This window comes from Sus scrofa, chromosome 3, assembly GCF_054392235.1.
Source record: "Sus scrofa isolate SSC_HxYL_T2T_F1_AM1 chromosome 3, Sscrofa_HxYL_maternal_Yorkshire_Landrace_v2.0, whole genome shotgun sequence".
NCBI lineage: Eukaryota > Metazoa > Chordata > Mammalia > Artiodactyla > Suidae > Sus > Sus scrofa.
In genome coordinates, this window is record NC_139385.1 from 92,424,819 (window position 1) to 92,445,453 (window position 20,635).

A 20,635-nucleotide genomic window follows, 5' to 3' on the forward strand; every position below is an offset into this window, starting at 1 on the left:
TAACCGGCTAAGCCCCAATGGGAACTCCTGATGTCACAAATTGTGAAGTTGTGAAGAGATTCACAGTAGCACGTCATTTTATAGTATTTCCAACTTGCAAATACTGTTAATGTAATAATCTCAAGAGCATAGATAATAAAATGCAGTAACTTAATTAGGAAGTGATAAATTTTAAGTATTATTACCTTTGTTTTATTATAATTTATTTACTTAATAATAAGTTTATTTAATTTTTTAATAGTGGCTGTGTTTGACAACCAGCTTGCAAAATTCTTGAAGATTTAACAATTGGCTCCTAGGAGACAGTTGAGCTGTGTCTAACACACCAGTGTAAATAAAGCAAACAGGCTGTCTCAGGGCTTTTATTTTTCCATCTGCCTGGAGGGTTCTTCTCCTGCAAGGATATCCTCCTTCATTTCCTTCAGATCTTTTTTTCTTTTGCTTTTAGGGCTGCATCATGGCATATGGAAGTTCCCAGGCTAGGGCTCAAATTGGAGCTATAGGTGCTAGCTAATGCCACAGCAACACAGGATCTGAGCTGTATTGGTGACCTATACCACAACTTACCACAACGCTGCATCTCTAACCCACTGAGCGAGGCCAGAGATTGAGCCCACATCCTCATGGATTCTAGTCAGATTTGTTTCCACTACGCCACAAGCGAAATTTCCTCCATCAGATCTTTTATTGACTGTTACTTTCTAGGTATCACCTTCCCAGGCACCCTATCTAAAATTGTACCACCCCCATTCCCATTCCCCATTCCAATTCCCATGCCCAGATTTTTTTTTTTTTTTTTTTTTTTTTTTTTGGTCTTAGCCGTAGGTCGCAATGGCTTGATGTGGGATCTCAGTTCCCAGACCATGGATTGAACCTGGGCATCAGTGGTGCAACCACTGAATCCTAACCACTAGACCACCAGAGAACTACCCCCAGATTTTTTTTTTTAATAAAGTGATCATTTAATGCTATGCTAAGAACATTTTCTTTCTTTTTTTTCTTTTGTCTGCTCCTGTGGCATGTGGAAGTTCCCAGGCCACGGACTGAACCTGCACCAGAGCAGTGAGAACGTTGGATCCTTAACCCACTGATCCATCAGGGAACTCACAAATTCCCTCCCCCCCCAGATTCACTTTTAACCTTAGCACTATACACCATTTCTCTGACTCGTTATTTACTCCCAGTGTCCTCCATTAGAGTTAAATCCAATGAAAGTAGAGATTTTTGTAGAATTTGCTCCCTCTGGAATCCTCAGCACTTAGGTCAGTGATCAGCAAATACTGGGCTCTCAATATAATATTTGTTTAATGAATGGATCAGTATCACCTCTTCATTTCCTTTATTTTTCTTCCTTTTCTGATCTGAATTGTATTTTAGATGATGGTATGTTTATTCAGGAAAGAAATGACATATCTTTCTTATTGACAGGTACCAACTTTACCTTCTCTAGGTGGTTTTTGTTTGTTTGTTTTTTACTTATTATATATGCAGACCCCAACCTCCTGCTCATTATTTTATTTCAGCTTAGAAATACTTCAGCAAAAACATCTCTGTGGCTTCACTTGTCCTGTCCAAGAATGATCTTAGTGAAATGACACTTCATCTCTCAGTTCTATATGAGTAAGAGAGTCTGGGCCCTATGGTTGAATATCACCTGGTAGAACTATATAAAAGTGCCCAGGCTAGGGGTGATCAGAGCTGTAGCTGCCAGCCTATACCGAAGCTCACGGTAACGCTGTATGTATCCTTAACCCACTGAGGAAGGCCAGGGATGGAACCTGAGTTCTCATGGATCCTTGTCGGGTTTGTTACTGCTGAGCCACAATGGGAACTCCATCCATCAGACATATAGGGAGTTTAGCTCCACAAACAATATTAATAATTTTCCATAAACATTCCAACACTGTAAATTGCATTTGATAGGAATAGGGTTGCAACCTGGACTGCACTTTCTAAGGTCAATTTTATCTTAAAAAAAGGATCCCTCCTCTCCCACCTCCACACTTCAGCATCAGACACAATTGTACTGTTGTCCAAGTTATACCGGTAATGTTTTTGAAATCCAAAATGAACATAGTGATGTGATGTATTATTTTATGAAGCGTTTGTAAAAGCAAATAGAGAAACAATTTCCTCATAAGATATGTACACAGAAATACTTCTCCCGGTGCTTCCTTTCAGGCCTTACAAAGTCACAAACATGCCCTAGAGAATCACTGGAAGAAAAAGCCCATGGAATTGTGAATTTATACTTAGTACAGGAATACACCCAGTGAGTCAGACTCATGGTATTTTCAGTCTAAGTGCCCATTTCTTATGACTGGTAGGAAGAAATGCATGTTGGAAGGTCATTGTTGTATCTCTGAGGGCAAAGTTATATTAGTTTTCTCAAAAAGAGTGAAATGACCAATTCCATTATTAAGATAATAGGTTTATTGTATACTTTTACTTCAAATTTCTTTATTACATCATATGGGCATTTAATCTTATAATTTGTGTATTCCTTGAAGAGCTCACAGTCAGTAGAGATTGTCTTCAGAGCCAAAAGATCAAATTAAAATGCAAAGAATTGACTCTGGTATGACCTTAATAGCAAATATCTATGGCCTTGACAGGGAATAAACAGATACTGTTCATGTACTGTGGTGGGTAAATACGTTGACACAATCATTTTAGGGGACATCTTGGCAGTCCCTTTCACAATAACAAATATATATGGCCTTTGACACAGTAATTCCACTTTTAGGATCGGAACTTAGCAATATATTCACATTTGTGACCAAAGGATAAATGTATAGGGATAGTCCCTGCAGCATTATTTGTAAGAGGGAAAATGAGAAATAGCCTGATTGTGTTCAGTAGGGGAATGGTTGAGTAATTCATAGTACTGAGAAGATAGGGGAGACCAGGGGCTATTAATAAGGAGGAGGTGGATTTATACATTCTGACTTAGGTAAAAAGCAAGTAGCAAAATAATATATATAGTATGATGTCCTATATGTTGAAGAAAACACAAAGCAAGTATATCTGTAATGCATAGAAGATATCTTAAAGCGTACACATCAAACTCTTAATGATGATTATCCCTGGGCAAAAGAAAGAATGGGGAGGGCGGGGTGCACATGAAGAGTACTTTTTTGTTGTTGTTGTCTTTTGTCCTTTTAGGGCCGCACCAGCGACATATGGAGGTTCTCAGGCTAGGGTTCTAATCAGAGCTGTAGCTGCTGGCCTACACCACAGCCAAACAACCCCAGATCCAAGCCACGTCTGCAACCTACACCACAGCTCACGGCAACTCTGGATTTTTAACCCACTGGGCAAGGCCAGGGATTGAACCCACAACCTCATGGTTCCTAGTCAGATTCCTTTCCACTGCACCACGACAGAACTCCAGGATTTTACTTTTTACTGTAGGTACTTTTCTCTATTGTTTGAATTGTTAAACATGATCATGTATTAGTTTTTCAATTAAAGAGATTTTAATAGAAATAAGTGGCAAGTAGTAAAAAGGAATTTGTGAGTTTCTGTTTCTTTTATTTCTGAGGAATGCCATTGTTTGGTGAGACAATGTGGACTAGTAAAAAGAACACAAATGGGTTCTAAATTGACTCAACTGTTGTGGGGTGGTGTGAATGCATCAGTACATGTAATAGAGGGTCCGGAGGAAGCAGGAGCAAGATCTGAAAAAGAACAACTACCTCACATTGCTGCTGTTAAGAATTCATTGAAAATTGTTGAGAAAGGTCTCTAACAGAGGGCTAGACAAGCAGGCAGGCATTTGATACAGTTTATTAACATTTCCTTATTCATGGCCCACTTCAACCTTTGAAGTCTTGTTTCCAACAAATGGAGATAATGTAAAAAGGATTTTAAATATGTCAGACATGTTTTCTGAAATTGATTCTGAAAACACAGTGATCATACAGAATTATCTCCTCCAGTCACTTCATTTTGCGCTTGTTAATAAGTTTATATTGAATACTCCATTTTGGCTAACTCTAGGCAAAAATAATGGGCTAAATGTTTACATCTGATTAACTATGGTCCAGAGAGATATGATCTCCTAGGGGATATGACTTAAAGACGAGAAGAGCTAAAGAAGAGGACAGAAAACTGGGACTATTTAGTGCTTTATGGGCCACACTGCTCTTTCACACCCATTTGATCTCTATACAGATGAGACAGGCATGGATGATATGAGTCTCATTAATGAGTGAAAAGGAAACTGAGGCCCAAAGAGGTCAAGAGACTTGCCCAAGGTCACATTCTCAGCAAAGCCAGGTCTTACAAACCAGTCGATTTTTATTCATTGTTCTGGCATCTAAAAAAATCAGTGGCCTGGTGCAAGAGCTGAAAATGTGGAGGAAAAACTTTTTAAAAAACAGGACAGTCCTGTAATAGGATGTAAGTATTCCAGATGATCAGTGTATTCGTCACATACATAATACAGTTTGGTTTGATACCATTCAAGCTAAGCAATGAATAAAAAATCTTAGGTCTCAAAGTAATCCAACATCATTTTGGCAAACCTATTGGAGGGTGAGAGAGTTACTCTTAAGCAGTGTTTGGGTATTAGCCTTTGTCCACTGTAAGTGAGAATTTGCTGAAGAAAACTGTGATTTAATAAACCATTTATCAACCTCTTGGTGGCACAATGGGCCTACTAAATGTTGGTGGGCTGCTTGCTGTTTCTTCAGCAAAGAACAATCAGTAAAGCTTACTTGGAGGGCACTTGCGGACAAGAGAGACAACCATGTGAAGGGCCACGTGCGTGTGACTTTCATAGAAAATACTACTTGGTGATGATGAAATTTGTGAAGGGTAACTACCCGAAAGGAAAAAGCGAAGGTAAAGGAAGATCAAGGGCAGCTGGCACTCAAGCTTACCCAGCAAAAAGCACAGGATGTTAAACCAATTACAGGGATTACAGTGTCTTAATTTTTAGGAAGAATTGGTTGTTGAAGCAGCCAAATTCCAACCTGGGGAGACGGCGAGTTAAAATTTGAAGGAGACTTGCCCAAGAACTACTTAGGTAACTTTCCCACGTCTCGGAGAGGAGTAAGAGGCGCCAAGGGAGCGTGCCCCATACCTCACCCCAACCTCTCAACATCTCGGCCCCAAACCCGGTCTGGGGCCTACGACTGGCCTCCGTTGTGTTGTTTTCGCTCCTTTTTTCCACCCCGCCCCTCTCCGATTAAAAAAAAACTGGGTGTGCCCTAGTTTTTGCACAGCCCCCATCCGATGGGTGGGGGACAGGTCCCGACCACTGCGGGTTAAGGCCCTGCAGCTAGGCGGGAGCCGGCGGGGGCCGACCAACGCGAGTCCGGGAGTAGCCGAGCGGACGCAGGCGGCCGCGCGCCGCGCTTAAACTCGCGCCTCCACCAGCTCACGAGCTGCGCCCCACCCGCTTCGTCACCAAAGGCGCCCAGCCAATGAACGGGCCGGAAAGGCCGGGCCTGCGGGCTAAGCCCTGGGAGGGGGAGCGGAGGGAGGAGGACGGGAAGTTGAGGGCGGGCTATATTTGATTGACAGACCTCTCGAACCAATCTTCCGCGCGGCTTCTCTTCGCTCTCTACTCTGCTCTGCTTAGCTCTTCGTCCCACCTTCTCCTCTTCCACCCCCCCTCCTCGCTCCTTTGCGACCCGCCCCACTTCCCTTCCCCCACTCTGCGGGCAAATCGCTGCTGGAAAGAGGCGGGGGCCGAAGCGGCGGGCTCGTGTGGAGCCTAGAGCAGAGATTGATGGGCGATATGACCAATAGGAGGTAGGCTGATGGCGCGGCTATGGCTGGAAGCGGCCAATGGGCAAGCGGACTGGGGGCGGAGGCCCAGGTTCCAAACGCTCCGCGGCGCCATGGGCTGAAAACTCAACCGAGATGGAATCTCCCAGTCTGAACCGGTTTCAACCGGTTCCGAGTTTGAGGCACTAGGAGGAGGGGGAGAAGCGGCTGCAGCGGCCGCGGCAGGAGCAGCGGGAGCTACAGCATCAGCAAGAGCAACAGTAGCTACAGCCCCGGCGGCGGTGCCTGTTCCAGTCTTTGCTGCTGCAGTCCGTGCAACCACCCAGAGGGGGAGGGGGGAACCACCAGTCGCTGAGGAGCAAGAGAAGGGGGGAAAGTTTAGGCGAGCCTGGGTGGGGGGGGCCCAGCACCGGAGCCGCGTGAGAGAGGGAGCCGTATTTTGGTAGGGGGGAGTCGGACTGTAACTGGCAGCAGAGCGTCCCCCGACCGTGTGGACTCTACACCCCCTACTCCTGCCGCTCCTGCTGCCGCCTGTGGCTGGAGCGTCCCCCTGGGGCTGAATCTTTGGGACCTGACCCGGTTCCCCTCCCCCTTCCCTCACGCCCCAGCCAGGCGGGAGCATTTATTCCACATATTAATTCCCCTTCTTTTTTTGGGGGGGAGGGTGGGTGTGTGTGTCGGGGGGAGGTGTCCCTGAGATAGTAAATATTGAGCTTTTTTTTTTTTTTTTGCCCTTATCGCCTTCGTTTTTTTTTTAATTTCTTTTTTTAAGGTGGGGAAACTGTGAAACCCACCTTGATTTCCTCCCCTCTTCCCCCCCTCCCCATCTTCCCTCGCCCTAATCCCCCGACAAGGAAGGAAGAAGCAGTTGGTTCAATCTCTGGGTAAGTCGACTGTGTCTTCGGGGCCGAGGGTCGGGCGGCGGCGCGGCCGGGCGGGAGGAGGCTGGTGTGGGGCGCGGCGGCGGCCGCGGGAGACGAGCCGGGGAGGCGGCGGCGGGCCCACAGCACAGCCTGCGATTGAATGGAGCCGCTTCTGCCGCTGGGGGATGGAGGCGGGGAGGCGGCCGCGGGAGGGGAGCGCTTGCTTGGGTCATTCGCGTGTGCGGGTAGCGGTGGAGGAAGGCAAGGAGCGTGATAGTGAAGTGGGGCCCGGCGCGGGAGTGGAAGGGCTTCCCCAGCCCAAGGGGCCGGGGAGAAGTTAGGGTGATTTCAGGAACATCTCAGGAAATTATTAGGAGTGGAAGTTTCCAGAAATATTTAGTGCAGCAGCATTGAAACGTCCGCCTGCATCACGTGGCCCCTCGGTGGAGAGCTTGGGATCGCGGGAGGGAGGGGCTGATGCCTGCTCCTCCTGCAGGGAAACTCAGAATCTTTGGGTTTTTGCAAAGTAGGATTAAAAGTAGGGAAGGTTATTTGGTTTTTTTGGGGGGGGGGGAATCTGCAGGTGAGGTTCCATGCTGTAGTTTTGCTTTCACGGACTTGAGTGTGTTAAGTGATCAAAACGTTTACTGCTGGCGCTGTACAGTGGACAATATCCTGATTCTGCTTCATTCCGATGTCTGAGTTTGGGGTGGGTGGAAGGAAGCGGTGTACTAGAGGAAGCATTAAAGATCTGCCCAGCACGGACCTCTGATCACGCAGAGGCCATGCTGCATTGAGAATGGGGCGGTGAACTTCAGGCGCCTGGTCTAAATGCCTCCTCCGAGTATGGGCGGGGTGAGTGCGTGCTCCAGTATGCTATAGTTAGAAGTGCTGCGGATCGGTTCGGGTGGGAAGAGAGGGGAGGGCGGGCCTTAGTGAGGTGTGTTTCTACTGAATGAAGCAGGCAATTGCCCACACACCTAAAGTAGCAGTCTTTCTCCTTGTAGCGACTTGTTTTTTGACCTACTATGTAGTTATCATTAAGCAACGGTTATGATTTTTTGGCTTTTGGATGGGAGCTGGCAGTGTGTAGCTGCCAGTTTGAAGTGGCTGTGAAGGTATTTTGGTAGTCACTTGTAGAGTCACCACATGGCTGGACAGTACCTTGTATTTGCTGTGCAGTGAGTGGAATTTAGCATTGAGTGTCCCAAGGAACGGAGAAAGCTTTTGTGGTTTCTTTCACCTCCCGCTTTGGCTGTTTTGCTATCTGCTTGATTGTGTATCTTAAGCGCGTTGGACACTGCTGTTGGTGGAAAGAATGTTTTGGAAGCTATTTAATTTGGGAGACTAAATGTGCTTGGCATTGACCAGAAAGCCGCCATTTCTGTACTACGTACAGTTTAAGACTAGGTAGGTCATTTCGAAGATAGGCGCTAGTTCTAAGGGTGGCATACCCTGCTGTATTTAACAGAAGCTTCTATTCTAAACCTGCTTTTTCACAGGATTTGTCTTGAACTCTGTAAAGACAATGTACTTGAAAATGAAACTTTTTATAGTTACTTTATTTTTTGTTTTGGCTATTACATTATGATAGGACTAAATAGGAGAAAAGTTCGTTCAGTTTTTAATTAACTCCCCCCCATAGAACATTTGATATGTAGATCTTGATTCTTCGTGGACATTGCTTTTCAGGCTCAATTTTTAAGATTGTTCTGATCCTTTAAAATTACATGACACTTGAAGGGGAGAGATTTAACGCTTTAATTTGTGAAATATATATTTCCTTTTTTGTATTAATATTTAGGTCAAAGATTATGTTAGGTAGTAACTGCTGGTAGAAATTTTTGAAATCTCATCAGTTTTGTTGTCAATGGATCAAAAAACTTGAATGAAAGTCCTTAAACTCTTAATTTCTCAATTTTTACATTATATCTTATATTTTATCTGATTGATCTTTCCGACTTTTACTTTGTCGTAACTGACATTATCATTAAGACATTCGAGTTGAAATTACTGCCATTTTTAAGAATATTTTTAAACCGTAGTAAAATAGCCAAGAAATAGTGCCCTTTTCCTATCAAGCTAGTTTGTCCAAACATAAGGTAATCAAATTAACCACTCATTTCCTGATCTGGAAAGGTTAAGTGGGGGAGAAGTAGAGATGACCATCTGACCTTGTTGGATCTAAGTACAGTAAACCAAGGGTACTTAACCTGAGGCGTGGCTTTCAGGGTGTCCTGAATCATCTGCAGTTGTATGAAAAGTTTTCAAATTTTTTAATTTGGCAAGAGCTATCCTGTTCCTCTGATTGTGAGGCATCTTGACCCAAAAAACGTTGAGGAGTACTGATATAGCCAATCAGACATAAGTGGCTCTGGCTTTGAAGAAAAAGTAAAAGGAAAGATTTTTATAATACTGGGCAACAAAAATGTGAAAGTGTGCCAGCACATTAGAGTTGCGTCCTCTTAAAAGGGTAACATTGCATATGAACCCCAGTAGGTTTTGGCCAGTACATTATTTGAGGTGAAGAAGTTCATTTTTCTCTTATGATAAAGTTTGTTTTTGTTTGGGAAACAGTTGGCAAGCTTTTACAGCCATATGCTTTGCCAGTGAATACCTGGAAATTTAAAAAATGTTTTGTTTGATGTATTACCAAAAAGGTTTTTTTAAGACTGTATATAGTCAAGGAGTTTGTACACTTTAATTTTAATCTTCAAATTCATTCAAAGATAAAAGAAACAAATATAGATGGTTTAATTGAGGGCAGAAACTTGAATTTTGCAGAGGTTAAGGGTACTTACTATATTTCTTCTATATATAGGAAAACTTTTATACCACCCACATGTAATTTTCGTATCTTAAAAATAAAGGTAACATGAAATGAGGGAAAGCGAGCTTTTATTGAAATAGAAGACCCTACTTAGGAAGGGGGGGAAACAGCCATTTGAGCTTCATCTGTATAAAAATTTGAGATCAAGACTGAGTTGTATCAGTTTTTAGGGCCATGAATTCTTTAATTATTTTTTAAATGGGTTAGGGTAACTTTGTGTATACATATCAGTGTAAAGAACAGTAGAATTTTTTCTGGGGTTTAAAAATAAAGTGGATCCTAATGACTAATGCAGTTATGGAGTACCTAAGTAACTTCAGCATTTATTTGCTTTTACTATCTCAGTTGTTAGGTAAAATCTGTAAAATACTCATTAAAATATTTATAAGAACATAGTTGAAGTAAAATAACTTGAGTAGAAATTCTTTGATAATACCAGAATTTCTCAGGCACTTTAAATTTTTTTTCTTTATTTTCAGTAATCTATGCCAGCAATTATGACAATGTTAGCAGACCATGCAGCTCGCCAGCTGCTTGATTTCAGCCAAAAACTGGATATCAACCTTTTAGACAATGTGGTGAATTGCTTATACCATGGAGAAGGAGCCCAGGTAAAGTAGCTGATCAAAACATTGAAGTGTAACAATGTTTAAAATAAAAATTTTAAATTACTGCCTTTAATAGAAAGTATTCTGTAGTTTGTATTAAATTGGAATTCTGTATTGTGAGAGGTGGTCTGGAGAAAAAAATTGTATTATATTTTGAAATGGTTTAGAGTGGGATGTTTTGGAATATTGGTTGTCCTTTAGAAACCTTTATTCCTTTTAATAAAAGATATAGTCCAATGTACTAAATGTTTTTTTAGATATTAAAGGTTGTATTTAATATATTTGAAATTACTATATGTACTTCATATATTTGAAGCTAATATGATTGCATTTTGAAACATTTAAATTGCGGAAGTACTTCACAGATAAAAGTTACTTTAAAAATCCAGGGATTTTCTGGGAGTTGCCCTTGTGGCTCAGTGGTTAACAAATCCGACCAGGAACCATGAGGTTGGGGGTTTGATCCCTGGCCTGCTCAGTGGGTTAAGGATCTGGCATTGCTGTGAGCTGTGTGTGGTGCAGGTCGCAGACGAGGCTTGGATCTGGCGTTGCTATGGCTGAGGTGTAGGCTGGCAGCTACAGATTCAATTCAACTCCCAGCCTGGGAACCTCCATAGGCCACAGGTGTGGCCCTAGAAAAAGACAAAAAAAATCCAGGGATTTTTCTGTTGTGGCTCAGTGGTAGCAAACCCCGACTAGTGTCCATGAGGACTCAGGTTTGATCCCTGGCCTTGCTCAGTGGGTTAAGGATCTGGCATTGCCAGGAGCTGTGGTTTAGATTGCAGATGAGCTCAAACCCTGAGTTGCTGTGGCGTAGGCCAGCAGCTGTAGCTCCGATTAGACCCCTGGCTTGCGAACTTCCATATGCCGAGGGTTCGGCCCCCAAAAAGCAAAAAAAAAAAAAAAAAAAAAAAAAAAAATCTGATATGAAGCATTTATACAGTTATTTGTATTTTAGCACTTGCAGAGGTGGAACTGTGTTTTGTTTTGTGTTTTTTGTCTTTTGAGGGCCACACCTGTGGCATATGGAGGGTCCCAGGCTAGGGGTTGGTCTAATCAGAGCTGTCGCCGCTGGCCTACGCCACAGCCATAGCAACAGCAACTCAGGATCCAAGCCGTGTCTGTGACCTCCACCACAGCTCATGGCAATGCCGGATCCATAACCCACAGAGTGAGGCCTGGAATCGAACACGCAGCCTCATGGTTCCTAGTTGGATTTGTTTCCACTGCGCCAGAACAGGAACTCTGAAGGTGGAACTGTTAAAGTAAGGAATTAGCTTACAGGTGATGTATGTTTTGATAAGTTTAAATTAAATATTTGATGTTTAATATTTCAAAATCAGTTTGAAACTTATTTATCAATGGAAAGACAGTCGAGGAATTCCCATCATGGCTCAGTGGAAATGAATCTGACTAGCATCCATGAGGACACGGGTTCGATCTCTAGCCTTGCTTAGCGGATTGAGGATCCCGGTGTTGCTGTGAGCTGTGGTTTAGGTTGAAGATGAGGCTCTGATCTGGTGTTGGCTGGGGATGTAGCGTAGGCTGGCGGCTACAGCTCTGATTAGACCTCTATCCTGGGAACCTCCATGTGCTATGGGTGTGGCCCTAGAAAAGGCAAAAAGACCAAAAAGGTGGGGGGGTAGAAGAGACAGGAATGTTTGTTAAGTTTAAAATTTTATGTTACGTGAAACTGGGCAATCTTGAAACTTCAATCTGTGGACCTAATGTAGTTTTAAAAGAGTAAAAGTTTTTGTTTTTGAGGAGTTACTGTTGTGGCTCAGTGGTTAACAAATCTGACTAGGAACCATGAAGTTATGGGTTCGATCCCTGACCTTGCTCAGTGGGGTAAGGATCCGGCGTTGCCCTGAGCTGTAGTGTAGGTTGCAGAGGTGGCTCGGATTCCAAGTTGCTGTAGTTGTGGCTTTAGGCTGGCACCTACGGTTCTGATTAGACCCCTAGCCTGGAATGCTGTGGGTGCGGCCTTAGAAAAGGCAAAAAGACAAAAAAAAGCTTTTGTTTTTGAATTAAAACCTTTTAAGGTGATGTGACAAATATCTGTTAGTTTTATTGCTAAAAAGGTATGTGATAATGTTCAGCTAGTGTATATGAAATTATATCTTCAAGATTCTAATTTAAATTTACATAATTAAACCCTGAGTGCCTTCATACTTTTTTGGTTTGGCCCTTGGCATAGGGATTTCCCCAGCCAGGGATGAGATCTGAGCCTTAGTCTCGGCATAAGCAGCTGTGGCAATGCCAGATCCTTAGCCTACTGTGCTGGGCTGGGGATCGAACCTGCATTCCAGTGCTTACAATATGCCTCCAATCCCGTTGCACCACATTTGGCAACTCTGCCTTCATACTTTTTAGAAACCTTTGAAAGGTGGATGTAGCAGTATCTTTTATAATAGTCCAAAAAAATGATGTATAAATATTAACAAGTGCGTAATTATTTCTATTCCCTGTAATAAATTTCACTATAATAAAGAGTTTTGGGGGTTTTGTTTTTTTAGGGCCATCACCTGTTGCGTATGGAGGTTCCCGGGCTAGGGGTCTAACCGAGCTGTGGCTGCTGGCCTACACCACAGCTCATAGCAATGCAGGGTCCTTAACCCACTGAACAAGATCATGGATCGACCTGCGTCCTCATGGATGCTAGTCAGATTGTTTCCACTGAGCCATGACAGGAACTCCAATAAAGAAAATTTTAAAGGAAGAAGACTATGAAAGTTGTATGAGTGAAAAAAAATTAAAGTGGTTTTGTAAGCTTGTTCGTTAGTGCAGTTTATACTCCTAGGGGCTTTTGACCAGTATTCTTGTCTCCAAAAGCATTCCTGGAAAAGTTAATCTGGAATTTACTATACATATCATGTAGTTGTTTCCTGATGACTCTACATCAACATGGGGCTTTAAGCCTCATTTCATCCCAACATTGATGTATAGAAAGCAGCTGCTTTGGGAAAAAAGTATGAAAGTAAGGTTGAAATGCATGAAGTAAGGGCTCAACTTTGACTTACTAGAAGAACAAGTCTGTAAAACATTAGGAAGATGGACATTTAATTTTTATCACATCATTAAGCTACCACTGCTGTTTAATCTTATTTCTGGTTCACAACATCTGAAAGTATGATGATTAAACAGTGTTCTTCTAGGCTTATAACTGAAGTAGCAGTAGTAATTATCATAAAGAATATGTTGCAGTACTACTTGTAGTAATGTTTCAGTGTTAAGATGTAATGATTTGTTTTAAATTTGACTTTTTAATATGAATAGATTTAGAAAAGTGTTTGCAAATATTTTCCATTTATAAAGGCAAAATTAACTTTCCCAAAAGTAAGAAATTTATGTGTAGTTAGATCTTTCATGGGACAAATCAGTTGGATAATCAGTAAGCTGATATTAGGAGATAGGCTTAGAGTTTAAAGTCAGTTAAACCCTTTTCTAAAAGTCATATCTTTAAACTTCCTTGTTTAGTATGTTTCTTATATACCACTTTTTTATTTTGAATAAAAAGTAGAAGGCTGTAGTGGAAAACATTCTTTTAGTGTTAAATGTCTTAATTTTATTCTAGGATATTTTGTAGTCATTCCTCTAGAATCTCATCTACAAAGTGTTACCTACCTTGCAAGATACTGGAGGATTAGTGATGGATGAGGTTTTGTAAAGTGACTGTTACTGGTGCCTGATACTTAGACATTCTGTTTAAAGGGTACTTTTGAAAGTATAATGAAGAAGATTTAGCATATGTGATACAGATTCATAGTTTTAAAATACGGTTTGGTGAGGGGTCTTTTGGTTGTTTTTGGTTTATCATAAAATATGTAACTAGAAAGAAATAGCAACTGGAAATTATGCTAATTAAAATTTCAAACTCACCTGTATATAGCCTCTTAAAAGGGTTGTATAACTTTGGAAGGAATGAAATTATTAGAAGGGTTTAATCTGTAAATAGAAATTCTGCCTAGATGGTAGTATAGTAGGAAACTTAGCACTGTAATATTAGGACTACCTTCTGTTAAAAACATGTTTCTGTTTTTAGCCAACTAGGCTGCTGGGGGTGCGGGGGGGGGAAGGATATGGAAGAGTTGGTTGTTTTCTCCAATACTATGTTAAGTGTCTTGAACTCTTTTATCTATTGCTTAGCAACTTAGATAGTTTCACCCTTCAATTAGTAACACAGGGAGATGCCAGATTTTCTTTCTCTTTCCTTTTGCGTCTTTTTGAACCCTTCCTGGAGTTTTAAGTTAGTAAAAGAATATATTATGTGAGGACAGTGGTATTAGGACCATTAAAGACACTAAAGTGCAAATACTAGAAGTTACAACTTTATAGAGTAAAATTACAACAAGAAGGATGACTTAAAAGGAACATGATTTATGCAGAGATGGAAATGAATAGTGATAGTGTGGGAAGTATTTTATGTGTAGAATGCTCATCACTTCAGAAAAATCAGATGAGGTTGTATCTTGACCAGATAACACTAGGAATGTATCTTTGATATATCTTACTATTCGTTACTGTTTTACATGTCTCTATCTAGTTAGAAATTAATATCTATTTAAATATTCTCAGGAAGAGAATCAAAATACCGCTAAAATGGGCTTTGGCCCTGGATAACTCATCTCTATTTCTTGTATTTTTTCTGGTTATTATATAACACAATTACAACCCTTTGAAGCTATCAGACCTTAATGAAATCAAATTTAAAATGTGTGGTTGTATTTCAAGACACTAGCTCTAATACCAGACCTTTAGGATAGAACCCAGGCATCTGATTTTTCTTTCAAGTTCCACAATGTTTCTGGTGTTATTGTCAGGGTACAGAACCACTACCTAAATTAGTGGGTGTATATTTGTCAAATTTTTCATCTAAACAGTAAATAGTGTATTGCTGGTTGATAGGAAAAAATCATGAATGTGATAGTCTATCTGTTGTCAGAGGAAAAGAATTCTTTTTTTTTTTTTTTTTTGCCTTTTCTAGGGCCACTCCCGCAGCATATGGAGGTTCCCAGGCTAGAGGTCTTCGTCAGAGGCACATCAATGCAGGATCCGAGCCGCATCTGCAACCTACACCACAGCTCACAGCAATGCTGGATCCTTAATCCACTGAGCAAGGCCAGGGATCGAACCCACAACCTCATGGTTGCTAGTCAGATTCGTTAACCACTGACCAATGACGGGAACTCCTTAAACATTTGTTAGGGAACTATATCTAGTCACTTGTGATGGAACATGATGGAGGGTAATGTAAGAAAAAATTATATATATGTATGACTGGGTCACTTTGCTTTACAGCAGAAATTGACAGAACACTGTAGATCAACTATAATAAATAAAAATCTTTTTAAAAAACCTTAACATTTGTTAATTCTAGATGATGTTTTCATAGGTTTAACTATTTCTGGGTTTGCATTTTAGAAATACAAAAGCAAAAAAAAATTTCCAAAATAGGCTATGACTTAATATATGGAAATAAGAGAATTTTCAGAGGCAAAAATGTGTTTGCAGTAAATTGAAGGTTCAAAGGTTTTTAAGTTGATGTGAATTTTTATATGTTGCTTTTGGTTGAATGTGCTGAGAACTCTTTACCTTTATGTCGGTAAAGGAGTAGATCTTTGTTAGAATTGATTAAATTTAATTTCAGTTTTGAGGATACCAAATAAAGCAAATTAGGAAAATAAACTTTTCTGTTTCAAAGGAATAGTCCCATTTTTAACTGAAGTTTAAAAAGTTGATAGGCTGTCTGGAAGTTGATAGGCTGTCTGTCCTATTAGGATTTGTGCCTTATTCAATACCATTCAAAATAACAAGTAAGCTTAAAATTCTTTTTGTATAATATTTTAGCAAAGAATGGCTCAAGAAGTACTGACACATTTAAAGGAGCATCCTGATGCATGGACAAGAGTCGACACAATTTTGGAATTTTCACAGAATATGAACACGAAAGTAAGCAAGTGGTGGTTTTAAAATCCATTATTTCTTCTTTTCTTCCAGTCATGAACTTTGAGGAAGGTATCTCATTTTTAGTATTAGCATTTGTTATCTCAAATCACTTACTAATGTTAACTTATTTCAAAATTTATTTTTAAACATAGAATTAATTCTTGCAAATAGTCCTAAGAATTATGAATGAAGTTTTATAATTGGGACTAGTATGCAAGGTGGCTTTTTTTGTTGTTGTTTTTTTAAATTTGGGGCTTGCTTTTTTTTTTTTTTTTTTTTTGGCTTTTTTTTTTTTTTTAAAGAATATGTGTACAGATCTAAGCATAAATTCTGAATGTTACTCAGAGATGAAACAACATCAGAGGCATTATTTTGGGCAAGTAATCAATATAATACAGGTTAGGTATCTCCAAAACCAAGATGTGTGGGCAGCGTAAAACCCTACTCAATGGTACCAATGCTTTTAATGGGACAGCACTCAGTTTTTATTTGCAATTGAAAATGTTATCATTTGGGTCCTTTTTTCTTCTTAAGTTTGAACAGAAGGGTTGATCAAAATGTGTTTTGACTGTTTAGGCTTAATGATTCACACTTTAAACTGCCTTGAAGTAATAAAATACCGTGCATGGCATTCTGTTTAAATTACACACAAGGTTTCCACTTGGTATACATTGTGTTAAAACAGAAAATAGCCATGTTCACCTCTGTTTCTGAAATCAGACTGTGTTAATTAACAGTTTTAAAATATTAATTAGTTTTGACATCTTATAAATTTTAGGGCAAAAATACAGTCCGGAACTTCCTCAAAGTGCTAACCTTAAGTAACATAACAGTGTTTGCCTGTTTGCTTGCCTGGTAAATTTTGCTTTTTATACTGACAGACATTACTAATGTTTAAGTTGATTTATCAACAGTATTTTTAAAAACTCAAATTTGTCTTGTGAAAAATGAGATGATTAGAGGAACAGAAAGAAAGCAACAGGTAAAGAATTCTTCAATTTACATAAATTACAAATGATTTGGTGCTAAATTTATGCACTATGACATTTGGCTTTTATGCAATCATTTTTTTTTTCTTTAAAGATGTTAACACTACCTGATATTAATCATAATGTTCCATTATGTTGATTGCTTGTAATAGGAAGAAAAGGGGTGTCTTCCTGTGCAACTGACACAGCTAGGCTTTGACGGCAGGCCTCCACAAGGTCTACCCTTTTGATTCCCTTTAACTGAATTCTGTTCATCAATTGTTTTTGTTTCATGGGCGGTGGGAGGGGAACTGGGAATTCAATGCATAAAATAAGTATTTCTAAGGGCTCAGTAGAAATTTCTACCATAGGGATCATTTCATGCATTTATTTTTTCATTTAGTCTTTGCTGTTATCTGTCCCTCATCTTCATAACTCAGCAGTGGATTTCTCAAGTCCTGTAATGTAAAGCAGAAATGTAGTACTTCAGGATGGTGTTTGGATTTCCAAAAGTAGTATATTTCCAAAGTAGTTACTTATCATTGGCTCTCAGATTTGGCTGTCATTTCAGATTTTTTAATCAAAGTACTCCTCCAAGAAATGTGAATTCTCTTCATGTGATAAGTCTTAATGTCTAGGAGAAATTGGGTCTTAGGGTATTGTGGTTGTGATCTATGTATTCCTTTGAACTAACTTGTGAAAAGCTTTCATTGGGCGTCCTGCCTCAGCCCTGTTGGCAGAAAGAGGAAAATATGAATTGTATCTTCAGCAAGCTTGTGCTACTTGTTTTACAGTTGGAGAAAGGACTAGAGGTTAGTAAATAGGTAATTTAGGTAAGAAAGTATCAGGCATAAAGGAAGAAGTAAATAAATGAATGCGACACTAAAGGGGGGAATATCCTTCAATTTAAAAAGGTAAGCTGAAAAATACATTGGCTAAAATATATTGGTGAAGTTATTAAGATTGTTACTTCTTAATTGGTATGTTTTGTGTTGGGTTTTGTTTCTTAGGTTTTTTTAAGATCTTTTTAATTTGTTGAGAATTAGTAAGAGGATATATATTCTGTGTAGTAAGAATGCATTGTTTTGACTCACTAAAAAATTCTGACACTGATTTCATACTTATAAAATTAAAGCAAGTTTAGGGTAGTATGTTTTTTAAAGTTAATTTAGAATCTTAGTCAATGAGAAACCTTTTTGGTTCATTTATATTTTTCTGAGACCTAGACCTATAAAGAGATATAAATGAACAGGATAGAAAGCTTCACCATTTACTGCTGATTATGAAACTTAAATGGCATCAAATTTATAATTTGTAATTTCAGAGTTTTGCTTTGGCCTTGTTTTTGTTTTTGAAGTCTTTAAGGAATGTAGGATTTTGGTTGAAATGGCAAATTTTTCCTAAAGTATGAAATCTTAAAAATGAAAGAAAACAGCAAAAACATTTACTATTTGAGCACAATGTAGTTTGGGACAGTCTATATTGTGCTTTGGATAAAGTGTGCATTCACATGATCCCTTTGGTTGAAATACTAATGCTCCTATTTTATTGTGTGATGACTAACCATTTTAAAGATGAACTCTTATTCTCAGCCAAAACTTGCAATCTGAGGTTATATGTCTATATATGGATGAATTTACCTTTCAGGTATTGTTGCTGAATCTTCCCTATTTCAACCAGTTGAAAACATACCACAACAATTTTGATCCTTTTCTTCCTCCTGTCTATCCACACTAATTGGTCATGATAATAATTTTGGATAATGACTCCTGTAACCTTATAAATTGTTATACATGTGATTGACTATTTAGAGTGAGTAATCAACAGGAGGGACAAAATGGCTTGAAAGTGGTATTTGTATTTATTAACTTACATTTTTAGATACCATTTTTATATTTGGAAGGAATACCTGAAAGGTAGATACAGATTGCAACATGCATTTGTGTATTATTTTGACTGTGCACAAAAGTTTATCTTTAAATTAGTAGAAATAGCAACTGTAAGGGTGGGGTTAAAATTTAAAATTAAACCCTTGGGCTGTCTTGCTGCTCCTTAAGTAACACACCAGTGATGTTTGTAAACACTTTCTATAGAAAGTTATTTGTGATAATACTTTAATACTTGGCCAAGAGCTTACAACTCCTAGAAGATGGTAGGAAGCTTGAGAGCATCCAAGCTGCTAATTCTTAGGAGCCTGGTCGTGTTAAGTTCGTGAGCCTATATAAGCAGTCATTTATGCTGTGAATTCATATCTGGCTGCTATGCTATTTTTCCTTCTACAGACTAAGCCCATTTGGCTGCTAAAGGGCTTTTTATTTGGTTTTTCCTCCTGGTGTGAGCATGTCTAAACAGCAGGACGTTAGAGTAGTAAACAATAAAATGAGGAAAATGCATGAAAACTCAGTTTATGGGTGAATAGATCCTTGTTTAATATATGTAATTAAACTTGGTAGCATAATGTTTTTGAAATTTTAGATGTAAATGTGTGAATGTCTGTCCATTTGTGAATCCTAAAAGTTGCCTGTCTTATAGCAATATATTCACATGCTTCTATTCTCCAATTTTCAGTATTATGGACTACAAATTTTGGAAAATGTGATAAAAACAAGGTGGAAGATTCTTCCGAGGAACCAATGCGAAGGTAGGAGAATGTTTTAAAGAGTTATAAATTCAGGATTGTATTATTCTGGGCATTTTTGTTATAGTTGAGTGTTGGACAGGAGGAATCCATTGAATCTTTTCTAGTTTATTATCTGCTAATGGATTACCTCTTTCATCATGTGGCAAGGCAGGTTCTGTTTAAATTCAGGGGGCAAGGGAAAGAAAGGTTATCTTTTTGGGGAAAGCTGGTTAAACTTAGTAAAGTAAGTAATGTGTGGTGAGAAATTTGTACCAACTCATAGTTAATCTGGACCATGTTTAAAGGGAATGAAATTTGAATATGTGCCTCTTATGCATCATTTTAAATTCATCATGCAATAGCAAGTAATTAGTATTGTAATACATAGGATAATATATAAATATAACAGCAGAGGAAAAACCAAGTTTTAAAAATCACAAGGCTTTTTACTTTTTGAAATTCTGTGCATACCTTATAAGAGATTGACTTCTAAAATAAGGAAAGATCAAAAAATGAGGATGTGGTGATGCCTGGTAATATTTTAACTTTACCCTTGGTACAGTCTCTATAAAAGTAGTCGTGATTTAAGAAACTTGAAGCAAGTTTAGGGTCTTGGAACACTTTCTGGTCTTTTTAGGGCCGCATTTGTGGCATATGGAAGTTCCCAGGCTAGGAGTTCAATAGGAACTGCAGCTGCTGACCGGCCTGCACCACAGCAACGCCAGATCTGAGCTGCATCTTCGACCTATACCACAACTCACGGCAACTCTGGATCCTTAACCCACTGAGCAAGCCTGGGGATTGAACCCTCATCCTCATGGGTACTAGTCGGGTTCGTTATTGCTGATCCACAACCAGAACTCGTCTTTTATATTACTTGTTTAATCTTTGAAATACAAATCTAGACTTGATAATGTGGGTTGTACTGCGTTTGGTGTCATTTTCTTCTATTAATATCCCCTTTCTTTGGCTGTTGCTCTTTAGGAAGTTGCTTTCACCTGCTTTCTCATGTCATCTTTAGGGTGGGATAGTGATTTCAGTTTACTCAGTATGACTTGACG

General features: G+C 39.5%; 1 protein-coding gene and 1 long non-coding RNA gene across 12 annotated transcripts in view; both read left to right on the forward strand.

The window, feature by feature from the left end:
- The window catches only part of LOC146404771 (uncharacterized), a 1,009,186-nt gene that overhangs the window by 555,612 nt on the left and 432,939 nt on the right, over positions 1 to 20,635 (forward strand). The window lies entirely within an intron of this gene.
- XPO1 (exportin 1) overlaps positions 5,650 to 20,635 on the forward strand; it is a 45,422-nt gene continuing 30,436 nt past the window's right edge. The window contains exons 1-6 of one of the 11 annotated variants that reach the window (XM_085019102.1): positions 5,650 to 5,763; positions 6,512 to 6,623; positions 9,912 to 10,043; positions 15,888 to 15,989; positions 17,128 to 17,191; positions 19,523 to 19,595. Coding sequence is in view for 6 of the 11 variants with exons in the window: in XM_085019094.1 (XP_084875220.1) it covers positions 9,918 to 10,043; positions 15,888 to 15,989; positions 19,523 to 19,595 (301 nt within the window). In the remaining 5 variants the exon portion in view is untranslated. Of the gene's footprint in view, positions 5,764 to 5,926; positions 6,624 to 9,911; positions 10,044 to 15,887; positions 16,969 to 17,127; positions 17,192 to 19,522; positions 19,596 to 20,635 lie in introns of those variants that run through there. The other 10 variants (XM_085019101.1, XM_085019103.1, XM_085019094.1 and 7 more) reach the window with 10 other exon arrangements.